General features: G+C 37.2%; 1 protein-coding gene and 1 long non-coding RNA gene across 2 annotated transcripts in view; one reads left to right on the top strand and one right to left on the bottom strand.

Moving 5' to 3' along the window:
* Ankfn1 (ankyrin repeat and fibronectin type III domain containing 1) overlaps window positions 1–25,733 on the top strand; it is a 390,235-nt gene that overhangs the window by 347,874 nt on the left and 16,628 nt on the right. Inside the window, exons 16-19 of the mRNA XM_013149456.3 lie at window positions 58–208; window positions 1,724–1,892; window positions 11,856–12,022; window positions 19,487–19,700. Of these exons, the coding sequence (XP_013004910.3) occupies window positions 58–208; window positions 1,724–1,892; window positions 11,856–12,022; window positions 19,487–19,700 (701 nt within the window). The remainder of the gene's footprint in view (window positions 1–57; window positions 209–1,723; window positions 1,893–11,855; window positions 12,023–19,486; window positions 19,701–25,733) is intronic.
* LOC134476527 (uncharacterized) overlaps window positions 10,950–25,733 on the bottom strand; it is a 25,089-nt gene continuing 10,305 nt past the window's right edge. The window contains exons 2-3 of the long non-coding RNA XR_010048262.1: window positions 12,951–13,009; window positions 10,950–11,049 (exon numbers count right to left, since the gene is read on the bottom strand). This is a non-coding gene — a long non-coding RNA (uncharacterized LOC134476527). The remainder of the gene's footprint in view (window positions 11,050–12,950; window positions 13,010–25,733) is intronic.

Here is a 25,733-nt window from a genome sequence, read left to right as displayed (position 1 = left end):
TGAGCTATATTCTGAGCTTTTGTTATATTTCTCATTTTAATTTGACTCAACGTACAGAGAGGAGTGGGAATGGATCCAAAAGCTTTCTGGCTCTGAATCTATGGAAAGTGTGGATCATACTTCTGACTGCCCCGTGCAATTGTTCTTCTATGAGCTCCAGATGGCAGTGAAAGCTCTCCTTAAGCAGATCAATATACCTCTACACCAGGTACTCGAGTTTACCATTTTATCTTTTTATAGCTCATAGAAACTATACTGCAGCATAAAATTTACTCAAGAGGCATGTATATACATATATGTTTATTTTCATTTATTTAAACACTACTTTTCATATATATGCATGTTTTGAATTTAATACATATAAGTAGATGTATTCTGAACTTCTGCTCTTTTTCTCCAGTCCCTCTGTGTTAGTCTCTTGCAATTTTTTTGAACCCCACTGTACTGTGTTCTGGTGAAGAAAAGAAAAATCTAGTCTACCTTAAAAAACATCAAGCTTCACAGGATATCATTAATCAACAAGAATGCATGCATACAATCATGCATAAACAGTGTAACTATATGGGCAAATGATTTATCTGAGAACCGAATAACAGTAGTATAATCTACAGGAATGGTTAAACTATGTCATGCTACCATTCCACGGGAAATTTACTGTCAAGCTTGCTGTCTCATTTAAATCATATTGTACAAATCTAATCTGCACAAATAAGCAATTGTAAGAAAAACTAATAGCACAGAAGAGACTAGTAAAACTGTTCTAGGCTCTGCCTAGTAGTTTAATATAACGCAGCATTAAAATTTTGTTTTTGTTGGTGTTGTTTTTGCCCATATTCACCATTATTGCCCCTCCCCTCAAAGCATCTTACACACACACACACACACACACACACACACACACACACAATTCAGCCTGTATTAGGAAGACTATTACAGAGTGGCTGGTTCTCTTTTAATGAGAAAGAACCAGAATTGGCCTCTGACCCATGGAGCCAGGGGGATAAATTAGAGATTCCAAGAGTGTCTTTCCATTATAGTACTACACTGATTTTAAGTCATTACTACCCAGCCACTCTAAACCAGTCAACACTGGTGAAATCTAAACTACAAGAGATGCCATAAAGATACTAGGGGAAATGAATTATCCCAGGGGTGGCCATATGCGCAAGAGAAAAAAAATACCAGTTCTACTTGTGACAGTAGATACTATTAAAGGGTTCCTTGGACTTAGCAGGTTTGAGGAAGCTCATATTTCATTGGTGACTCTTGGGCTACATACACATGTTGGGAGAAGGCTGCCTAACTGCCTAACAGTGCATACAATTTTTTTTGATACTTATAAAATTTTCTCAGTCCTTGGCCAGAAACTATATTTTTCCCCTTAACCAACTTAAACTGAAACTAGTGGATTTTTAATTCAATCCATTTTTGTTGCTTCATGTAATTATATTCATCATTTTGAAAAGCCCACAGAATGCAATCATTTTCTGCTTTTATAAGAAGCATGAATGTTGTTTTCAGAGTTTATGTGGAACATTACTGCCTTAAATCTTGATTTTATATAGCATTATTAAATGGGCTGAACCCTAATATTTATGTTGTATAAAAATTCCAAGCTTGAAGTCGTGTAATTTTGTTAGATGTTTTATGCCAGTTTGGTGTTGTTTATGTAAGTGCCATGTTGTAATTCTCCTATTTTTCCTCCGCGCGTGTCCCTCTGCAGGCAAGGAACTTCCGCCTCTACACACAGGAGGTGTTGGAAATGGGTCACAATGTGTCCTTTCTTCTCCTGCTCCCTGCCTCAGACGACGTCTGTACAGCCCCAGGACAGAATAATCCTTACACCCCACACTCAGGGTTTCTTAACCTCCCTCTTCAGATGTTTGAACTTGGTATAGTAGCTTGTTTCACCTAGAAATATTAACCCAGCCTCCTTATAATAAAATCACAAAGTTATATCTGTTCCCCCTTGTCCCAGTGGAGGGTCAATAAATCACATGCTGGCTTTGGCAACAACCCTTCCTAGAACTGTGTACAAGTCTGAGAAACAGCAAAGCTCCAAGACTATGTGCCTGAGCAATAATTATTGAAAACTAGCTAAGGCCCAATAGAGAGGAAGAAATTCTAAACAGAAAGTTCAGTTATCAGGCTGTACTTAATGCCTCTCCTCTGCTTTCTTAAAACATAAATACCAGAATGATGTTTTCATGAAAAGCACTGCCCCTTCTCTTTCCTTCTCCTTACCCCCATCTCCAACTGGGAAAAAAATAATAATGAAATTAAAATGCAGAATTTGTATCACTTTGGAGGGAGAAAAAGCTCTGCAGCTATAAGCAGTACTGATTTATTAGACTTGATTTATTAGATCTAAATTTCTAACAGATCAAATAAGAAACAGGGTCTCACAGGCTGCAATATTGTAATTTTAATGTGGGGTTCCGAATGGTGGAAGATCTTGTCCTGGCTTTTCAAAAAATGAATAGCCTGGGCTCTAGTTTCTCTATTTTTGCTGAGACCCCTGCTGCCCACTGAGTATGTGAATAGGGAGGCTTTGTCTCCCTTCCCATGCTGCATCTTGTAACAGGCCAATAAGAGGCAATTAGCAAGGGCTCTGTCAATTCAAGTGAATTGTACAATTTGTGGGCAGCTGAGTGAATGGGTTGGTGGAATGGAGGCAGACGTTCCTTGGACTACACCTTAGTCACCAGATTTAGAAGCAGAAAGAGGCAACTGCCTGGTGTCTCACTTTGAGATCATGGGTCTGAATCTGAATTTATTCTTCTGCGATATACTGCTTAAGCCTTAGTTTCCCTGATTCCAAGCAGTTCATATGATGCTAAATAGTCGATGAAAGACAAGTTTTAATTTCCAGAGAAGGGAAGAGTTCATTAGAGAAGTGTGAAGAAGCAAACAGCCTGGGACTTTCAGGGTCCTGGGTCCTCCACCGTGTATGACACTGGCAATCACTTAACCTTTCTGCACCTTTTTGGGGTTACATAATTAATAATATTGGCCATAACTGCTCCCAAAGGGCCTAGATATGAATGTGACCATTTCCTCAGATAAAGAACATTATTAGTTCATGATATAATTGCATTATTATAATGACATAAGTTTTGGGCAAAGGTTTTATATTAAGTCAATAAATATCTCTTGGATGCCTACTGTGGAGATTTAGAGATGAGTATAACTAAGGCTTTGTCCTTAAGGGGCTTTCAGTATGATGGTAAGAGTAAAATAAGAATAAAAATTATTGCCAGGTATTTAGCTCAGAGACATTAAGCACCTGCCTGGCAAGGGTGAGGTTGTGAATTCAATCCCTAACCTGGTACCAAAAAATAAAATATTATAAGATGAGGTATAATGCCTTATAAATATTAAGTGTTATATAATATTGAAAAAAGAAAAAAATATGTCCTTCATGGAGGAGAGTATATTTGATATGGATATTAAAGATTGGACACAACATTGAAAAATGAATAAACACAAAATGTTTCTTCCCAGAGGGAATAGAATGAGCAAAGACATGAGAATAGAAGAACAGTCAGGAAAAGAACAAGTGGTTCACTTTGGCTAGATCTGAGACACATGAGGAAATCAGGAATAAGACGGTTGTATAGACGAGATGGGGCCATAATGATTCTTAAGACTTGAGCTAAAGAAACTGTTTACGATGGAGTAAAAGCCAAGTTCAAAAATTTCTGAAACTCTTATGCCAGTGTTATGGTAGTAACCAAAAAAGGGGCGGGGGGGGGGAGAAGAGGAGAGGTGAGGAGAGGAGAGGAAAGGGAAAGAGAGATATTGGGAGTAATCAACCAGAGTGGGCAACTGTTTAAAATGAGGAAAGGACAAGTGTGGGACTACTTTTACAGTTTTTGATGTCAATGATTATGAGGATACTGCTGCCTTTAGCAAAAATATAAAAATCAGGAATATGGTTTGGAGAATAAATTGATGTTTTTAGCTTTGAATATATTAAGTCTAAAGGTGTTAAGTCAACATCCAAGTGGACATGTTGCACTGGTGATAGAAACGCAGTAGAGAAAGCTGGATACTAAACAGAAATGTAGCCAGTGTCTACTAATAACAGCTAAAGCCACAAAACTGAATGACTGCCACGTTTGTCAGAAAACGGAACTAAGGAAAACATGTCATTGGAGCACTAACCAGTATTCTATTCTGTACAAAACAATCGTTGTCACTCCCATGATTACAGGCAAAACTATACAAAATTCATTTTCTCCTGTCTTAATCACATTGATGGAAACAGTCAATGATACTGTATCAACCTATTATACCTCAGGCTAGGACCCAGGCATAAAAGGATGGTGTCTCCTGCTTTTTGTGAGACTTACACACTCTCCCTGGGCAGCTACTCTCTGTCTCACTACTGTTATTTCCCACTTTACAATTTGGGAAAATTCTATTAGTCTTCATCTTCTTTCTCCATTCATTTGTTCATTTATTCATCAATAAATATTATTGAGCAGTCTAGTAAGTGCCAGGCATCATTCCAGAGACTGAAGAATCAGTAACTCTTCATTGAGCCTACTTTACTGAGGGAGACAAACAATAAACTGATCAACAAATAGTAATATAATAAATATCAGAGAAGTAAACCCCATGAAGAAAAATACGAGACAAGAGTAAAGTGGCAGAAGCTGCAATTTTATACATGAAGATACACATGGGAAAGTTTCTCTGAAAAAGTTACATTTGAGCAGGCACATGAGAGTTTCAAGACATAGAACACCAAGCACAAAGGTCTTACAGTAAGATTATGCTCACCTAAGAGATCAGTGTACCTACAAGTAGTAAACAAAAACAACACAGATAGATGAGATCAGAGTTAATGAAATCAAATTATGCAGGGCCTCACAGGCCACAACAAAGAATTCAGATGTTACTTTAAGTATGCTAAGAATTCAATGGATGATTTTAAGTAGTAAAGTAACCTATTAAAAGTTCTATAAAGTCCAGCAGACCTACCCCTTTCCCAACAAAATGCGAAACTTTATTTAACCCAGCATTTGCCAAGCCATTTGACCAAACTGGAACCATTTTTAGCACACTATTAAAAACCCACATGTCTGAGATACAGTGCCCTAGAACAATGCTTCTCAAACTTTAATGTATAGAGGAATCACATGGACAGCTTATTAAAATACAGATTCCTGGAGCCCAACTCCAGCTATAGTAAATCCACTAGGACTGGAAGAGGCTGGAAAATGTATGTTTCTGAAGAGCATTTAGGTGACAGTGACGCCAGAAATCCATGGATTATACTTGAAATTTGCATAGGCACAGATAGAAATAAGAGAACTAGAGAGAAGTGGCTAGCACAGTAATATAGTAGAACCCAACAGTATATGGGTCTAATCTACCTCTTTTTATTTGCTAAAAGCAATCTAAAACCTGAATACTGTGCTGAGATGGATAATGTCTGAAGTCTGAATACTGTGCTGAGATGGATAATGTTGCCATCTACCAAAACAGGAAACAGGAGGGGAGGGACATCAGCGGACACTACTTTCCATGTACCAAAAATAGGCCATCAATCAAAGGCTACGTCTCATAGTAACTGATTTTTAAGATGTTATTTCCTAGAATAAGACATTTTCTTACCTTCTTGATCCACCTTGACTGCTATATCATGGGTGACCCACCTGATTATAAGGAATATGTAACTTTCCAGAATTTGGTTGGGCTTTGTTCCACTGACACACACATTCTATTAGCTTTTCTTTAGAGAGCAGGGAAAAGTGTTGTCAGTAGCTGAGGATTAATACACTTGCTAATAAAATGTTTACTGCATTTCAACACCACCAGCCAACAATATTAAAAATATTACAGGGCCTTAGTAAGATCATGACAAACTCTATCTTATCCCTCAAATAATCCAAGCTTTTCAAGTGGCAAATTATGATAGTTACTCCTCATTTAGGTAACAGCCCACTAAACAATTAATAACACCTTATATAGGAACTTTTTAAGGACTTGTAATAACGGATCTAAGCTCTTATAACAAATATGCTAACCATTTTTTAAAATAGGAATTTCTGTTCTCCATAGGTAGTTTCATAATAAGTCTCAATACACTAAATGTTTCTGAAAAAGAAGAGAATGTTTTTGTAAATTCAGTCAGAACTCAGAAAAATTTTAATAACTACATGGGAACTCTAATGAAACTTGAAAAGGTGTGAACTATGGCAATATGTAAATTATAATAGAATAAAGAGTTGCAGTACATTTTAGTTTGACTTATATAAGTCATCTCTATTCCCATGAAAAGGATTTGAGATTTGGCAAACTGATCAAGTTCCCGCCAGTAGCCTAAGTGAATCATAAATAACTTGCTAACCAGCTATGGAAAACTGCATCTGTATCCATTCCAGCACTAAACAAATCTAGTGAGGGTAAAATGATAAAAAAGAGCTTAGTCATCTGTCTCCTGGAGTAAAGACCACTGGGACAAACCCACAAAATATTCTTTTAGAGGACTGCTTGTGGGATTGAAAGAACTGATCCTGCAGAAGGCTCTTGTGAGATCTGAGAAAGCAGGTTAAGCTAAGAGAAAGTGGCATAATTTCACCCACTCCTCATTCCACAACCTCAGGGCTGACATACTACCATCCCTTGGGTAGGAGCAGAAATAGGACCCCTCGACAGTAATAAAGCATGTGCCTGTAGGCCACCAAGCTTCACTCTTTATACTGTTCCAAAATTAAAAAGAAAAGCACCATCATAATAAACCCTTAGAAACTCCATCCAGTGATGTGGTCTCTTGAGGATTTGCCTAACCTACACTGAGGAGGTCACCCTGCCCTGGTCCTGTAAGCAGTCACGATTAACAACAGCAGACATATGATGGGGGGGGGACTGAATTTTTATTGATTTCTTTGGCTCTATGATTCATACTAATTGGACTAGAAAGACAAAAATACTAAAGAATTTTTAAAACATAATTTAAGGCCTGATATATATTTCATACTTCTGTGTTTGGTTGCATCCTTCATTCAACAAACATTTACTGAGCTTACATTGTATGCCAGGTACTGTGCTGGAGCTAAATATACAGACATTAATAAGGTACAGTCCACTCATCAGAAGCTCAAAATCTAGTACAGGATACAAAGGCCTCATATAATAAAAGTACTGCTATAAGACATAGGCTGTTGACTTTCAGAAGAAAGGCACTCCAGCCTATGTCAGAGTTAACATTTAACCACATCATGAAGGAGAAGTAAAAATTCAGAAAGTCAAAGAATAGGAAGAGCACAAAAGGAAAACCACTTTAAACATACAAAGTCTGGGAGAATAATGCCCAATTAGACACACTTTTTGGTAGTTCATTGCAATGAATGTTTAGGGCATCCCATGAACCTAAAAGTGAAAAAGCTCAGAATCGGTAAGGGTTACTTGTTTTATCCTAAAAAGGTGAGACCATTTTTTAGGTAAAAGGGAGCAATGAAAAATTTTAAGAAAAGGGATGATATGATCTCTTTGGATTTTTGAAGTTCTGTGGAGGACAGAGTGCAAGAAAGTAATAGGGGTGGGCAACAGAGACAATTAAGAGAGGACCACACTAATCCAGGTGGGCAATAGGAATCTGAACAAAAGCAGCCACAGGGGACAACAGAGGAGAAAGCAGAGCAAGAGGAATTTAGAGGTTAAAATCATTGAAACCTTGTGACTGATTTGATGTGGTTGAAGAGTAACAAGGAGGAGCCAGAGAGTCTGAATACTGTGCTGAGATGGATAATGTTGCCATCTACCAAAACAGGAAATAGGAGGGGAGGGACAGGTTTGGGGGGAGGGGAAAGATGATGAGTTCAGTTTGACAAATGATGAGTTTTGAGGTGCCTGTGGGATACCCAGGCAATGAGCCTAATGGAATCCAGGCCACAGGCTTGCAAGAAATGGCACCGTCTCAACTTTCATTCCTAATGCCCATTTTTCATGATTTAGGATCCCATTCCTGTATTCCAACTGACAACTTACTCATTACCAGGAATCTAGAGAGGCACCTTGTGCTCAGGTTCTTTTTGATGCTTTGGCAAGGAATCATGGCACTAACCCTAGGAAGTATCTAGTTGATTCCTTAGCTTCCAGATTAGGCCATATGACCCAGACTGACTGCAGTTAGTGAGTTAGAGAGCTTTAGGAAGACTATTCTAATCCCAATCCTGTTCTAATAGCCTGACCACAAAATTCTCTTATTTCCTGGGGGTGAAGGGTTTAGGGTAGGAACATTTATTTTGCATCTGGTATGCGTCACATGCTATGCTGGGTACTTTAAATACACTTATTATTTAATCCTAGATAGACATTATTATCCCCCTTATAGGGATAGTACTGAGACTCCCAGGGGTTACCTGCTCAACATCACACAGGCAGAACTATGATTCAAACCCAGTCCTGTGGGACATCTAAACCCATGTACTTTCTATCATACTATACTGTTAGTATTCATGCCAACTGTATTCTACTCTATCACTATCTTATAAAGAGGGAAAAACACCACCACTGGAAATTAGTCCTAGCTTGTAAATTACTGACAAATGATGTGGTCCAGTTAACGACATTATTGTAGCCTTATACCATTTTGCCTATAAAATGAATGTGATTCACATTTTTAAAAAATTAGAAGCTTCCAGTCTATCGTCCCATCCTTGGTGATGGCTACCAAGTGTATCATTGCTAAACCACAAAAGACTATGTTAAAGTAACATTTGTTAAAGTGACATTAAAGACTCTGGATAAAAACCACTAGAGAAGCAACTGAAACGTTACAGTTGAAACTTCCTCATAACTCACTGTGGTTCATGGCCATGGATGGCATGAACACTGTGAGACCACCCACTGATCCGTGGCTCCCACCACAAAGACACAACAAGAGAAAGCTGTGAATACCCTGGTTTTTAAGAATTTAGATGGGACTGATAGCATTGCTTTTAAATTATTCAGTGTCTTTCCATGGTAGATTTTCCTAGACATATTTTAGAAAAGTAAAAAAGTTGAGTGTTTTTTTTAACAAATTGTTTTGGTTAAAGCAGGCTGCAAGACACATCACTTTCGTCATTCGGCAGCCAAAAAAGGACATCTGTCAAGGGCTAACAGAATATAATTCCTCCTTGAAAGACATAAAGACACATTTAGGGAGCCACGAAGGTCAAGAATAAGCTACAAAGTAGTGGTGACTACTTTCTTGTGGGCTACTAGTAAACCCTACAGACCTAAAATATACCTTTCAGAATACAAGAATCTAGGACACAATTACAAAAGTGAAAGCAGAGGAAAAGAAACACCTCAACAAGGCTGGGTCTATCCTCTTCAGATTAACTCATGCATTTATTTCTTTATTCATAAAGTTCAATAAGATTAGTTAAGAAGCTACAATGTTCCACATTTTGAGGAAATAAAAGCAGGATATATGATTCCTGCCCACAAGGAAATCACAGTCTAATACCAAATCAATTAAGTACACAAGTGTCACAATAGAGCTAGAAGTAAGTGCTCTAGATGCACAAAAGGACGAGAAACTAGCTCTGCCTGGAAGAGACATCAGTAGAAATAGACTCTGAAGACATTTTGGTGGGACTTACCATTATGAAAGTAAGCATTATTGAAGGTATTGGTAGAGACTGGTATTTGAGGATAAGGAAAGGCATATGTAAAAACACAGAAGTATTTGAGAAACCTAAAACAAGTAAATAAATGAAAAAAGTAACAGAGCGATGATGGGAAACTAGAAGAGAAACTCAAAGAGATGGGAAAGAGAATTAGGTGGAGGAGGGAAGAAGGTGGTAAGGGATTGAAAATGATCAAGATAAATTATATGCATATACAAATTCCCCAAAACAAGTATCACTATTCTGTATTACAAACATGCAATAATTATCTTCAAAAACCATAGAAATATAAAAGTGCAGGAAGTTCAATCTGACCAAATCTTAGGATTGATACAGAGCTAGTGGTAGTTGAAGATGGTTGTACAATAACAGCTTTGGTTACAGATATATTCCAATCTTAGGTCCTTATGAGAAGCATCCTTTTCTTACGCAGAGATAACATTTGAATTTTATCCTGCATTTAAGAAGTTGTCAGAGGACATTAAGGAGGAAATTGCATGAGAATTCTATCATTTGGGAAAAGTGAAATAGTTTGACATTTGCCAAAAAGGTGTATGAAATCAGCTCTTCTTTGTGTAAGACAAAAAGTGCTAAAAGAGCTAAAAGATGGAAAGAAAAATCTGACACCAAAGAGAAAATTCCATGCCTGAGACTACCTGGGTTGAGAAACACCTCCTTCAAATCAAACAGGAAACCACTGTTAAGGGATAAGGATGAAATCACTGAAGACTTCCCCAAATTATTCTCTTGTACTCCATAAGAGCAAAGTGAACAGAGAAAATGTCTTGATTGCCTTAAGAGAAAAGCAGGAAAGGAAGCAGCTAACGATAAGATGAGAATAATGACGTGCACAGAAATCTCTCAATATGCACTGAAGAAGGCTCCCTGGCTGAGGTGTGGAGTTAACCAGATGCCCTGTTCTGAGATACTGACTCAGCCTCCTTAATCTTGGTCCTAGGAATTGACCGCAAAGTGATAAAGAGTAATAATTACCTCTTCATTCCAAATTTCCTCCCATAAGACATAAATATACATGTTTCAACAGATGTGTTGTTGGGATGCTATTTCCGAAGCATGGAACAGAATGGTAGAAATAAGAGATTAAAAATAAATCAATCAGGTTTCTGAAGAGTAGGTCTCCACATTCAGTAATGGGCCAGGAAAAGACTAGAACAACACTAGTCTGAATGAGGACATTTTCCTCATCCATTTGGAATCTGAAGATTTGATATGATTAAAGGTAGTCAGAAAAGTATAAAAAGTCTGAGTACCTGCAGGTACTTACACTACGCTCAGTCCTACATTGTTCTGTCCTTCCTGGAAAGGGTCAAATGGTGGAGATGAAGGTTAAACTGTTTCCTGTGGCTTCAAACAATGTTCTGTCTAGGTATCAGCAGCCATCATACTTGGAGAGGAGCTGAGAAAGGGAAAGGCAAAGGAAGATCAAAGTCCATAATAGGCCACTCAGAAGGTTTTTGGTCAGAAGAAAGATACACTGAGAAATGTGTGTCTCATATCTTTTGGGGGTTCTGACCTTAGAAAAGAAAAAGATACATAACAGGAAATTGGAGAGAACCGAAACTAGGTCTCAAATTGATACTTGGGTTTTTCTTTAAAATAATGTTTGTTTTCCCAGTCTCTCTCTCTCTCTCTCTCTCTCTCTCTCTCTCTCTCTCTCTCACACACACACACACACACACACATATACACACACACACATACACATACACACAGAGTTATGTGTGGCCTAACACTAGGGATAAATTTTGAAATCTGTGTTGTTAAGCAGTATCACTGTTGCGCAAACATCATATAGCATACTTACACAGACTAATATGACTATTATGTCACTTGGTGATATAATCTTATTGGACCATCACTATATATACAGCCCATGGCTGGCTGAAACATCACTATGTGCCATGTGACTATTAAACTAAAAACCCCCCACTCTAGGAAACAGTTCACATAAAGTGCAGCTTAAACTAATGCCATTTCCCCATACCTTACCAGAAGTTGGTAAACCTAAAAGGGAATACTGTCTGACTAAAGCCAGACAACCAGCCCCTTACGAGTATATTTATAATTTACTTATGGTTTAATATTTTCCACTGATAGGATTAATAAATCATGTTTTCATTCAACTAGTTTTCTCTGAAGTATGAAGTTTTCTATTTTGATACCAGATCTTAACATATTTTACTTTGCTTGTCCATTTTCCAGTTCATTTTTGCAGCTACAGAGAGAAATTTATTAGTCTGTATTGCCGCCTTTCTGCTATTGTGGAGCTGGATTCTCTGAATACTCAACAGTCCCTGAGGGAAGCAATCTCAGACAGTGAGGTTGCAGCTGCCAAACAAAGACACCAGCAAGTTTTAGATTTCATTCAGGTAATAGTTTGTTTTTTCTCAGCTCACAGGATGAAAGAAGACACAGGGTAGGAGGGGTGAGAACCAAGCAAGGGAAAGAGCAGAAATCTTGGCTGATTCAAAAAACCACAATGTGCAAGCAGCCTGGTAACTTGGCTAAAATGTGGAACTCAAGTAGATAAGAGTTTTCAAAAGTTTAAGAAAAGCTAGAAAGAAAGAAAGAGAGAGAAAAAGTTACCAAAAAAAGTTACAGATAAATCACACTAGTCCTAAGAACTGCATGATCCACCATGGTAGGTGGCAATGGCATCACATTATAGAAAAAAAAAAAATCACACCCAGAATAATCAGAGTATTATCTGATAATCTTTTGAAATTTCCAATGAAAAGAAAAATATGTATTCATTTACTCAGTATTGCAGAGAAACAGAAAATGACCAGTTTATGTTAACCTAAATTCAGTTAGAACTAAGATTCCCCAGTTTTGGACTTCTATCTGATAGAGCTGACACTTTAATGTGTGGCTACTGAGTTAAGAAAATGTGTTCATGGACATGATCTTATCTTGAGAAGTTTTATGGTGACAATGAGGATCCTGTGAAAGGAGTACTAACCAGTAATAGCCATAAGAATTTGGATTTGGCCTGAAATTGCTTCTAAATGACTTATCCAAATCTTATAATCTAATAGAATAGCTACAGGCCTATGATTAAAACCACCACGATATTTATATTCAGTTCAATTTCATAAATATTTGTAAGCACTCAGGTGTCAGACCCTGTAAAGGACATACAAAGTTGAAACAGATATGGTCCTTAACCTTAAGGAGTTTTAAATCCATTGTGGTAGATAAGAAGTATATATAAATACTATTTGTCAAATTTGGTGAGTGTCAAAAAAGAAACACTGAAAGAAAGTGCTGTGTCAACACAAAAAAATAAAAACTTACTTTCACTGTAGGTATCAGAATAATTGCCAGTGAAGATGTCATTCACATCTCAGCAGGACCTGTAGAAATATATTAGATAATAGTAAGAAAAAATATAATGTGGAACATTCAGACACAAAGTGTAAACAGGTAAGGCAGGAAGAGCAGAAAAGTAGTATTTGGGGAATGATATATTGTCAAGGCCAAATGGGGTACAAATTAAATGTTGAACAGTAATGATTAGGCAAGATTTTTTTTTTTTTTGTCTTTTTCATTTTCATCGGTACCAGGGATCGAACTCACGACCACCTGCTTGCAAGGCAGGTGCTTATGGATTAGGCAAGATTTTGAAAAATAGCAATGAGGTAAGATCACAAAGATTTTATTAAAGCCCCTTGTAAGGAATTTGTACTTAATTTTGTAGGTAAGAGGGTGCTAGTCAAAGTTTTGGAGAAAGTAAATTACAGGTTCTCACAACTCTGTGTAGGATATATAGTGAGCAGCAGGGCTCCTGTCTCCTGTGTGTTGTTATGGCCATACTGGTTGCTGGTTATAAGAAGGCATTCTGATTGGTCCTGCTCACAAAATAATTTGCATCTCTCTCTTGGATTTAAGAAGATAACTAAAGTACTGAAACCAGCTAAGAAATTCTCCCAACAATCCAGACAAGGGGCACTGAGAACAAAGAAATGCTTTCAATTTTGGGCCAATAAATCACTCTTAAGTCTAAATCTCATCTGAAAAACAGCGATCATAATAACTCTACCTCATAGGGTTAGATGAGAAAATTCAAGAAGAGACAGATTATAAAGCACTCAGAACAATGCTTGATACATAATAACTTTGCAATAAATTATATATTTATTCTTTCATTCATTAATAAGGAAAACTTTTGAAATATGACTATGTTAAGAATTGAGGCTCTGAAGCATTCATGAATAAAACAGCATAATACACTTTTAAAGTAATGAGAAGGCAAATCTTTTAAGAATATCCTACTTTTCTCATCTTGTAAGTGAAGTATCTTAGGCAACCTCTCAGAATAAAGAAATAACTTTTTGTGAAGTTATCTGCTCTCCTGATCTGAGAATGAATATAAACTTTAAAAATTCATTTGTAATCCCAGCTACCTGAGAAGTTGAGGGAAGAGGATCACAAGTTTGAAGCCAGTCTGGGAAACAGTCAAATTGCCCTATCTCAGATATTTAAAAAATAAAATAAAAAAAAAGCTTGAGTTATAACTCAGTGCTGCAATGCTTGTGTAACATGTATGAGGATCTGGGTTTAATATACAGTACCACCTAAAAAGAAATCATTTAGAGAGATAATGGAGTGCGGTAAAAATAATAATGGGCCAGAAATCAAGAAGCACATATTTCAGTCGTGAATCTTCTGCTGATAAACTCTGGAGTAGTGGAAAATCCATCTGATCTCCTGAGGCCTCATTTTCTCTTGTACGAATGGAATGAAAGGATTGGATTAGATTAATTGTAAGGACCTAGAGAGCTCTAAAAACCAGTTTAGAGAAACACTTCTCTAACCTAACCATGCTTTCGGTTGCTTCTGCCTTACTTCACTTAGGCTTTCCTGAACTTAGGATGTTCATCCAGTGAGGAAGCTGACTTTCTTAGTCTGAAGTCTTGAACCCCCTCCCTGCGTGCCTGACTCCATTCTCACTTCCTTACTACTACCCTTGTTCTTCTCTTTCTCACTTAGCCTACAGTTCCACTGCCTTTTTTCCCCCCTTCTTTTTCACCACACTATTAAAGGGCTGGATAAAGGCAAGCCAGGCCAGGAATTTTTCAAAGTACCTGCCTGTTATGGTCTCCCAAAGCAGGTAACGTGAGAGCTCCTTTACATATCCCCTTCCAGCCAGCCAGGTACACACAGACTTGGATACAAGCCAATTTCCAAAGGGTCCAACAAATAACTTGTTGGGCAGGGTAAAACCAGACCATCTCACTGTACCCACAACCTGCAATGTACCACCCTGTTCTACCTAATGTGGATAAACTTCACTGAGTGGAGACACTTTCAGTATCATCTCTCCTCTTAACTACGTTGAATTCTCAGTCTCTCTCAAAATGAAAACCAGCTGCAACCACTCACCCACTGGTGTTCATGGCTCAGCCCACCACACACTATAACCTGCAGAGGCGACCGCCAGTCGCAAGAACATTTGTATGATTCCAGATCTGAGACAGTGTTGAAGTCACTACACAAACCAAACATTGTAAAGAGCAAGGGAGTCTACATAAATACAGTTAGGAAAAGCCGCCAAGAAGTGCAGCCAGAAAGGGGGAGGGTTGGACCAGGAGTAGTGCAGAAAACCATAGATAAGCTATACTGGCTTTATAGGCAGCACATACGGCAGAAATGTCAAAGTGAATGGAAAAAAGAGAAGAGAAGAGAGTAATGTCAAAGTGTGGAGACCTGGAGCATGGCAATTTTGAACTGCTAAAGCCTAAAGGGCAATTAGGCCATAATTTATATACTGTAATGCTTCAAATGCTTCTGAGCTGTAATAGAAACATAACATTAAACATAGCCAATCTATCATCCCCTCAAGCACCTTGTAGCTGTGCTGTAAGAAAACCAATCACCTTTACATTTTAATAAAAATATTATCTTGCCTGAGTACAGAGAAAGGGTATAACTTATGGGATGAAAACTGAAATTTTGAAAAGAGCAGGGTGAGAAACGGATGCATAACTTTTAATCAGCAGACCTATTGAGTTCACAGTCTTTCTTTTTTAAAATGTGTCAGCAAGTCTTTAGAAGCTGAATTTGGACCTCAAAACAGGGGGGATTATGTTGTCAGTTACTTTCAGATCAACAGTATGAGGTAAAATGGGTGAAAATTGTACTTCTTTTGGAGCTACTTAGTTAAGTCCTTTTAAAGGCCATATACAGGGCTCCTTGTACCTAGGGGATTTTACTTTTCTTTGGTTAAGACCTCTTCACGTTACCACTAAAAAAAAATTAAGTAAACACGTCTCATGATTTTTTAAATTTCCATACTATGCATCCTAAGCAATAGGCTAAAACCACTGTATCAAAAGAGAACAAGTAGATCATTAATAACTATATTAATTTCCTAAGACTTCTACAAAAAACTACCATAACCTGGGTGCCTTCAAACAGAAATGTATTCTTTCTTCATTCTGGACACCAGCGGTGTGATTAACATGCCAGCCTAGCTGCACTCCTGCAGAAGGTGTAAGGCAGAAGTCATTCTCTGCTCTTCCAGTCTTGGGCGGCCCCTGGCATTCCTTGATGTATAGCCACATGCTTCTTTAGTCACAATTCTTCCTTTTTTATACCTTCTTAATCTTCCTTTGCCTCACTCTTAAATGAGTGTCCTTATGAGGACATTTGTTGTTAGAATTAGGGTCAACCCAGGATAAACTCCTCTTCTCAAAATCCTTAATTTGGGGCTGGGGATTTAGCTCAGGGGCATTAGCGCCTGCCTTGCAAACAGGCAGTCGTGAGTTTGATCCCTGGTACCAATAAAAACGAAACGAAAAAAAAAAAAGACAAAAAAAAATCCTTAATTTAATCACATCTTTTATATATAAATTAACATTTACTTCTTTATTATATAAAGTTACAATCATGGGTTCTGGAGATGAGGATATAAACATCCTCTTTAGCATTCACACTGTTATGGCTTGCATCTAGATATCCCCTCAAAGCACCATGCAGTCACAGGTGGGGCTTTTTCAGAAATGGCTTAATCTAGAGTGAATGATTGATTCATGGTACAAAGCTAGGATTCAGGGTGCTAAGACTACAGGCAGATGATTAATAAATGAGTTCACTGTTGGATCAGCACTGCCCTAATCCTGGTAGCCAGGATACAATATAAGGAAGAGAAAGAGGCTTGTCTTTCCCTTGTTTTGCTTTGCTACTTTTTGCCCTCTATGAACTGTTTCTCCTCTGCAATGCCTATCTGCCATGTCACTCTGCCTTGGAGCCAGCTGATTACAGGTTGAAACCTCTACAAACCGTGAGCTAGATAAACTTTCCCCCCTTTACTTTAGGTGTCAGAGATTTTGTCTAAGCAATGAAAAAAAGTAACTAAGACATATATTTAACCCACTGTAATCATCATGAAACTTGACAACTAAAACTGTAACAAAGCATAATTTATAGAGCACCAATCTACATTAATTCTTATAACTGTTTGAGGGATAGAGATCTTAAAAATTATGTGTATGTTCCATTTATCTATTTATTTATCCATTCAATAATCATTGTGAGGGGAAAATACTCTATACAACTGAAGGCAAAAAGATATAAAACCATAGTCCTTGTCCTTGAAAGACACTCTAAAAGCTATTCATAATCATGTAATGCCTCTAAAATACCTTTGAGGCAAGAATATGCTGCATATGATACAGCCAAACAAAGCCAACTGAGAAAGTAAGGCTTTTATCACAAAAATTCAGTCTCATCTTGGAGTCCCAATTGTCTTATCTCTCAACTTTGGATTTCTCGTTTTAAAATAGCTTGGTGCCTATGCATGGGCCTGCCTACTGCCAAACTTCCTTCTCAACTCACCAAGCTAACAAATCCTAGAGTTCAGTCTCATACTATTATCACCAGCCCTGAATACTCTGCTAACTCCGGATACTTCAGAATGGAAGAGTTGAAAACCAAGGAAAAAAGCGACTATCAACCGCACTGTACCCTTCATTAATTTTTTCCAGCTTGCCTGTCACTCTCTAGCAGACTGAAAGTCACTGTTTCAGAGTTTACTTTGTTTTGGAAGCACCAGATTTGTGAATATTCTTAAAGAGTAGGTTTGAGTACTGATTAAAGACCTAAGAAGAAATTTTGAAAACATAATACTGGATAATATCTCTTTAAAATCTCCATAATCAAGTAGATCTTAATATTATATTACTCATACAATAAACACCTTCTACCTGGGAGTGGAATGACAACTTACGTTCTTTAAAAAATAACCATAAAGTATCAAACCAGAAGTAACCTTAGTTATCATCTAGTCCAGTAATGGCAAACCTCTTAGAGCTTTTATGACAAACCACATGGGTTCATGTGCCATGGGTTCATGACCACTGAGTATCCCAATGTCTTCTTTTTACAGTTCAGTAAGCAGCCTGAAGAAGTTAATGCCTTACCCAAACCATCTAGTAAAAGTAGATGCAAAGCAAACCACAGGCTCCAGAGTCCTCTAAAGTACTGTGTAACTAAGAGCCCTTCTTTGTGAATTAAGTAACCAGATGAGATTATGGCTAGCATCTGTCAAGATCTGGCAGCACATTTGTCATGTATAGATAGATAGACAAAAAAAATCTCAGTGACTTTTACACCAATGTACTTCAGAAAAACTACTATTGTTTTACAATGAAAATGTCATTAAAGTAATTTTGGTAATCCAGAAATCAAATACTAACAACCTAAAATGTACTACTCTCAAAATTTAAGAATGCCTAAATTACTTAAGAATAAAGGTGTTTTTATTGTTTGTAGGAATGCAAACACCACCACCACTATGGAAATCAGTGCAGAGATTCCTTAAAAAATAAAACTAGAAATTCCATTTAATCCATCTCTTCCCTTAGTAGATATCTTTTCAAAAGAGTGAAAGGCATCATATCACAGTGCTGCATGCATACCCATGTTTATAGCAGCATAACTCATAATAGCTAAATCTTGGAAGTAGATTATATACCTATTAATAGGTGAATGTCTAATGAAAATGTGATATTTATATGCCACATATAAATATGCAGTGTTACTCTATCATAAAGAAGGAGAAATTTGAGTCACTGTAGGAAAATGGATACACCTTGAGACCATAATGTTAAGTAAATAAATCAGAAACCCAAGTTTAAATATCATATAACTTCTTTTACATGAGGCCCAAGGAAAAACTAATTAAAAATAAATAAGTAAAAGACACAGGTAATAGGGAGATAAATCTTTTACAAATGGGAAAGGGATCTAGAAACTGAGGAAGAGAGAAAGGGAATAAAAAATTAAAATAGTTTAAATACACACAGCTACTCCCTAAGATGAATGTAAACATGTAGTGAAAACATAAACTAATTTAAAAAAGACATAAAAATGGTAAATTGTTTTGTACTTATATGCTGAAAGCTAACAACACTTTATATGTGTGAGTAATGTACCCTGTATATTGCAAAGCACTTCCAAATTTATCATTTCACTCCATCACTGTAACAACCCTGTGAGATACGAGGAAAGATATTCTGTCCATACATTAGAAATAAGGCCAATCAAGGCTCAAAAATATCAAATGACTTGCTAAAGGTAATTACAAAGCTAAATAGTCTTCCACTATTTCCACTATACGACAATGTTCTATGGCTAAAATACACACACACACACAATACACAAAGTTTATGAAGAGGCATTTTCTGTCTAAGCAAACATGTTTTGAAAATATTTTACACTTGCTTAAAATCAATACTGTGAAAAGTGGATTATCTTAGGCTCTTAAGAAAACTTAGTTCTCTTTAATAGCTATTTCCTGGCTTAATGTATTTTACCATTTTATTCCCAAGCAAACAGATGAAGTTTGGCGTGAAATGAGATGGATCATGGATGCTCTACAATATGCAAGATACAAAAACCCAGTTTCTGGATTGCTTATCACTAAGCTATTAGACCCTTCAGATGAGCAGAACCTGAAGAAAATTAACTCTACATCATCGCATACAGACTATCTTCCATCACCATCAGCGTCTCCTGAGATGCACAGAAGAAAGGCAGTGAGTGGTAAGCAATAAAATTCACTTCTTTGGCTCAGTCACCAGATTCTTAATCTTTTTTGCTGGTAAGGTTCTTTGTGCTGAGGCATTCATTTGACCAAGCGGCTGGAAACACTGATCAGAACCTAAAAGCATAAAAGAAACAAAACCACAACAGTGGAACGGTCAGAAACTACAATGATAATCTGAAATCAACTCCATTTAGATGTAGGGAAGATTCATTTCAGTGCTAACCCACACTTCCAAGATATCAAAGGATACATATCAAAAAAAAGGATTTGGAAATGCAGAATGGGGATTGCTGTGGTGCTCAGTGACGGACTATCAACCAAGGGAATCACCAAAATCAGAAAAAGCAAAAAGCAAAAAGCAAAAGCAAAATCCCAGACCCTGATAATAGAAACTGACAAGAATGAGACACAAAGTAGTATTCATCTGAGGTAAGACTTGAGGGCAAATTTTCCATCCACACGGCATCAATGTTCTAGGAGATGGAGAAGACAGAAATGTTGGGTAAACTAGTATCATGAAACAGAGACCAAAGAAGTAGCTTCTCCTTATACATATGCTGAACTTTGGAACAAACTGAAGGAGGTCCAGAAAGGCACCTTCTTCTCCCTTGGGGTTAACCCCAACTTTATCTAACAAATGCTATCAGCAACAACATGATTTTGTTAATACAAATTTCTGTAAAATGCCTTTATGCTTATAAGCAGAGAAAAAGCAGACTAAGCTATGGTAATTCAGTGTAATGCTTTTCCCTGGTCTTAAGACCAGTGTCATTTTTTTCCATCAATTAAAATAATGGCCATTCAAAGCATCTTTCGTGATTCTATAGCACAGAAGAATCATAATCTCCATAATATTTTTAATAAGCAGTTCTAACTTGTGGTCTTGTGCCATAGGGGGCAGCAAGGTGTAACAGAAAGAGTTGGGGTTTAAAGACCTGGATTCCAATCCCAGCTTTACTACTCATATATACTTGAACATGATTACTACCTCTGAGTCTTAGTTCTCATGTACGTAAAATGGGAGTAATAATATCTATACCCGTAAGAACTACTTGTGAATAAAATAATCTACATCACAGAAGCATGGAATAGATAATACAGGTATCATATATAATGCTACTATTCTTATAAAAACTTTAGTAGAACAATGAGCTTTTTTATAAGCAAGTTTCTATGTGCTCCTATATTTTTAAAAAAAAATCACATAAAAAAATCAAAGATTGTCAATCAGAACTTGGAAGACAGTAAACATTACAAAGGATTCATAAGTTACAGCTAATTTCATGAAGAGTTATTTAAATAAGAGTTTCCAGTATGTATTTTATAAAGCTCAACTGTTCTGGAGATAGAAATCAAATATATCTCTGACAGAAGCTAGTCTAATGGAAGAGATGGATACAATAATTAAAAATTATACATTAATTGTATATGAGTTTTGGTGTCTGTTGAAGGTATTAACCTCTAAACTTACAAGACCAAAGTAAGACTCCTGGATGAGGTAACATAATCCAATATTAAGAATAAGCAGAAGTTGAGCAGGAAAAGAGAAGAGGATCATGAAACAAAAACAGCAGACTTTACAACTATGCTGTAGTTTAGGGAACTAGGATTAATCTGGTTGAGACTCAGGATCTAAAGACACTATTTTTTTTCATTAAAAAATACTTATTGGTTACCCATTTTGCGCCAGGCATTCTTCAAAGTAGCAGGGATAGAGCAATAAAGCAAAATCTCTACTCCTATAAAAGTCACATCTAAAAAGAATGACAAACAATGAAAGGAATAAAGAAATGAGAGGGTAGAGAAAAGAGGGCCAGAATAGGCCCTGCCAAGAAGCTTTTATTTTATCCTACTCGAGACAGACAGCCATCAGAAACTTTTATGAAAGAACTGATGAGATTTGAATTACTCTTTAAAATCAAATCTTGGTATTACATGAAAAGACCACAGAGGGGAAAACATTAAAATCAGAGGGATCAACTAAAAAGCTACTAACAAAGGATACCAAGCTCTCTGGCTTGAGGATCTCACAGTATCTTAATGTTATTTACCAAAATATGTACATATCTACCTATATGCGTAATAAGAAAGGAGAACAAGCATGGATGGTGGGGAATGCTGAATGAGTTAGCTTTGGGATATTCCACATAAAAAGCAATAATCAAGATAAAAAGAAGAGCTAGAGCTCAGGAAGGAGAACCTGGCTAATGATACAGATTTAAGAAATTATTGCCATGTGAATCATGTTTAAAACTATGAAAATACTTAAAATTCCCTAAAAAGAGTAGGCAAAAACAGAAACAGACTATCAATGGATTCCTATAGAATGGGGTAGCAAGTCTTTTTAGACTAAGAAGGAACAATAGAGAAACAACAAACAGGAGAGTAGAACAACAGAAAGTAAAGCACTGTCAAATGATAGAAGTTAAATATAACAACTGTATATCTTCTGTTGTTTTGCTTTTTTTCAACAAGGAAGTTATCAATAATCTTGATGAGAGTAGTTTGTGAAAGGAAAGAGACAGAAGCTGAACATAAGGTTAGGGAATAAACAAGAGATGAAGAAATGAGACCAGCAAGGCATTATTTTTAAAACCCTGGCTGTGAAAGGAAAGGTGGAAGGAAGGCAGTAGCTAGAGAAGTATACGACTGACAGACATTTTTTACGGCAGGAAAGAGATATGACCTGTAATGTTCCGCAGTTCATGTAATTCTACAAATAACGCTATTTCTACCTTCACAGTCTGCCTGCCCTTTTCCTTCACAGAACCTTCCCAGTGTCTGATCTTGTCTTGGACACAGGGTCCCCAGTGGCCTCCTCTATGCCTAGAAACGCCAGACTCTCACATTGGCCTAAGGACAAATTATACACATTCCCTCCTGGGAGGGCCTGGCCAATTATATTTGGATTTTATTATTAACTTAAAATGTGAGTGAGCCTCATTCTGCTTCTTAGAATAAAACTCTCTCTTTTCGGTCCATTTATTTTTCTGAAGCCTAAATTCCACAGGCTGTGAAACAAAGATGTGGAGGGCAGCAAATGACAAATAGAACCCAGTGACAAGCAAGCACACTGTGAAAGCTGGGGAGAAACACTTAATGTACCCTCCCCTCTCAAAAACGAGCAGTGAAATAAATCTACCACTACACTCCATCCTCTTCGTGAGACCACCTTGAATTCTTTAGAAACTATTCAGGAAAAGGAAAAGTCCAATTTAGAGGAACATCCCCACTGGGTTACTCCCAGGGCAATGTTAGCAACACAACTCCACACTGTCTAAGTATGGTTAACTTAATTTCTAAGATTCCTGGAAATATAAAAGCCTATCACAGACCTAGCCCCTGGTACTAGCCCAAGATTCTGTTTTAAGGTTATTGAGTATCTTGGATTTGTTTATTTGGGGATAAGATAGCAGGGAGTGGACTCTTTTTAACTTACTTCCCATTTCTATGTGGTTTTCAAAACACAAAGTAGAACTCCTCACTCAATTAAAATTAAGCATCTCCCAAGGACCCAAGAGGAAAAGTTGGCTCCTAGAAAAGGCAGCTCAAGGCAGGGGGTGGAATGATTCCATCCATCACATGGGTATTTTCTCGCCCACTCCTTTCCTGTGGGCACATCAGTCACAGGCAACAGCAAATTTTTTTCCTACACTGCACTGATGTTTCTCCTACTGACACATGGGTGAGGCAAGAGGGGACAGTGGGGTTGTTTTCTTCAGATGAATTTCATGATCATCTTTGTCTTCCAAATGTAAATCTTCCTGCAACCTTTTTCCCAGATGATGTTAACAACATTATGGCACAAACCAAACAGTTCAAAACATCCACAAGAATCTGGAGAAATTACTGCTCTTGGGAAATTAGAAGGTGAATAAATCTCTGAGGCTGTACCCAAGACCGGAGGAAAGATTCAGTAAATTTTTTCATTTATAAATTAACTACTACCCAAACATAATGGATACAAAGTCAATCAAACACAAACATATACATAAATCCAAATAGTGAGACATTAAAAATGTGGAATTAAAACCAGATATGGTGGCACATGCCTATAACCCCACTACTTTGGGAGGCTGAGACAGCAGGATTACAAGTTCAAACCCCGCCAGAGAAACTCAGTGATCTAGGAATCTGTCTTGAAATTCTAAAACAAAAAAGAGGGTTGGATGTAGCACAGGGCAGAGGCTCTAGGTTCAATTCCAAGTATCAGAAAAAAAGATGAAGACAAATTTTAGGACAAATATGGTGTATTATTCCTATCATGCCATACTCCCTACCTTTATGGGGGGGCAGTAACATTAAATCAATTATTCTTTCCTGAATTGTCATCTCCCCATAATGCCCTCAAATTACTGTGCTGTTGTTGGCTTAGCCTACGGACGTAGGCGTTGCAACACCCATTACAATGGCAAGAAAGCCAAGCTTCCTAAGCCAGTACTAATACTATGGGCAGAACTTTCATCTGACAGCTTCCAGGTGAACCAGCAGGGAAACTCATGATCCCACCAGTGGTGGCCTACCCAGTGAGCCCGCTAAGGGAAATCAGGAGTACAACCAGGTTTACTGAAGTAACAACTGGGCGAGGTGCCTATGATGGTTAATGGAGCATATGGCATGGATCTGGGGATGAAAGCTGTACTCTGCATTCTTCCTCAAGAAGGGAGGGAGTGGCACGGGCCTGAGTCCTTGGAAACTTTCCTCAGAGCCTTGGCTGGCATTCTACAGATTTTCCCAACTTGTGTGGTAGAGATATCCCACTCTAAAGCAATAGGTTCTACCAAGTTTTCTAATAAATAATATAACCCTGTGCAAATCAAATATTTAAGTTCCCAGGAGAGGTGTCTTTCCCAAGTGTGGCTCAATGAATCAAGAGAATTTTTACCATTCCATAAGTACCTCTTCTTGGGTTACTATAGTTACAACTAGTATCTTGATTTAACTTCCATTTCTCATGCTCCTAACAGTTATAGCATATAATAACATTTACTAATTCACTGTAAATGTAAGTAGGAAAAAAGTACTGGATTTAATCAACAGAAGATACCATATAATAAATTAATGCTCATCTTTATTATTGATAGCATTCCCACAAAAAATTTGTAATATAAATGATTACTAATTTATATTCTAATGATCTTATAATCTTCCAGTCATTCTCTATAAAGGGCAGAAAGATTTTCTGTTTGTAAAGCACTTAAAGTATATTTAACACACAAATTTAATCCTCACAGGAAGAATCATATGCTTCAGACGAACAAAGGTTCATAAATGATTTGGCCAAAATCATATACATAGAAGCAACATAAAATTTTAGCTCAGCTTTGTCTAATTTTAAGAAAATTATTCTTTCCACTACACCTGGGCTGACTCTGAAGTCAAATATCACCAAAGACAAAGCAAAATGACTTTAGAGACTGTTTTAAGGAATTTCTATAGTAAATTAAGTAAAGTAGAACCTTTCAAGGTGCTTTCAGTACTGTTTTTAACGGACAATCAAATCTCACTACTCTACGCTTCCAAATATCAATATGTGTTTCGATTTCATTTCAACTCACTACATACTACATACAGTACAAGAGATTAAGAATACAAGAATGATTAAGACACAGTCTAACTGGCAGGTCCTCCTGGTCTGCTAATAATATCCACTGCCCAAATTATATAATCTGGAAAATATGTAAGATTCTACACATCCTTTTGTCTGACTTATTCTTTAGTCCATTCCTTCACGGACTGACTTACTCAAAAATTCACTGCACAGAAATGAGTAAGATGCAATACATGTTCTCTACAGTTCCTAGTATAATGAAGAATAAAAACAAGTAATTTATAATAAAGCTTCTTAAGTATTAACATATTTATTTATATCTGTATTAACGGATATAAATAAAACCCTCTAAGAAGAGAACTGCGCACTGACCCCTCCTGAGGAAATGAAGATAGGCTCTCCCTGAGAGTCTGAGCCTTAAACTATCGTGCCCCACTGAACTACTAGAACAGTAGCTCCTCTGAAGTACATCACCTTA

Source organism: Cavia porcellus, unplaced genomic scaffold, assembly GCF_034190915.1.
Source record: "Cavia porcellus strain 051 isolate PalLab524CR breed Dunkin Hartley unplaced genomic scaffold, mCavPor4.1 scaffold_6, whole genome shotgun sequence".
NCBI lineage: Eukaryota > Metazoa > Chordata > Mammalia > Rodentia > Caviidae > Cavia > Cavia porcellus.
This window is presented reverse-complemented; position numbering and strand designations above follow the sequence as displayed.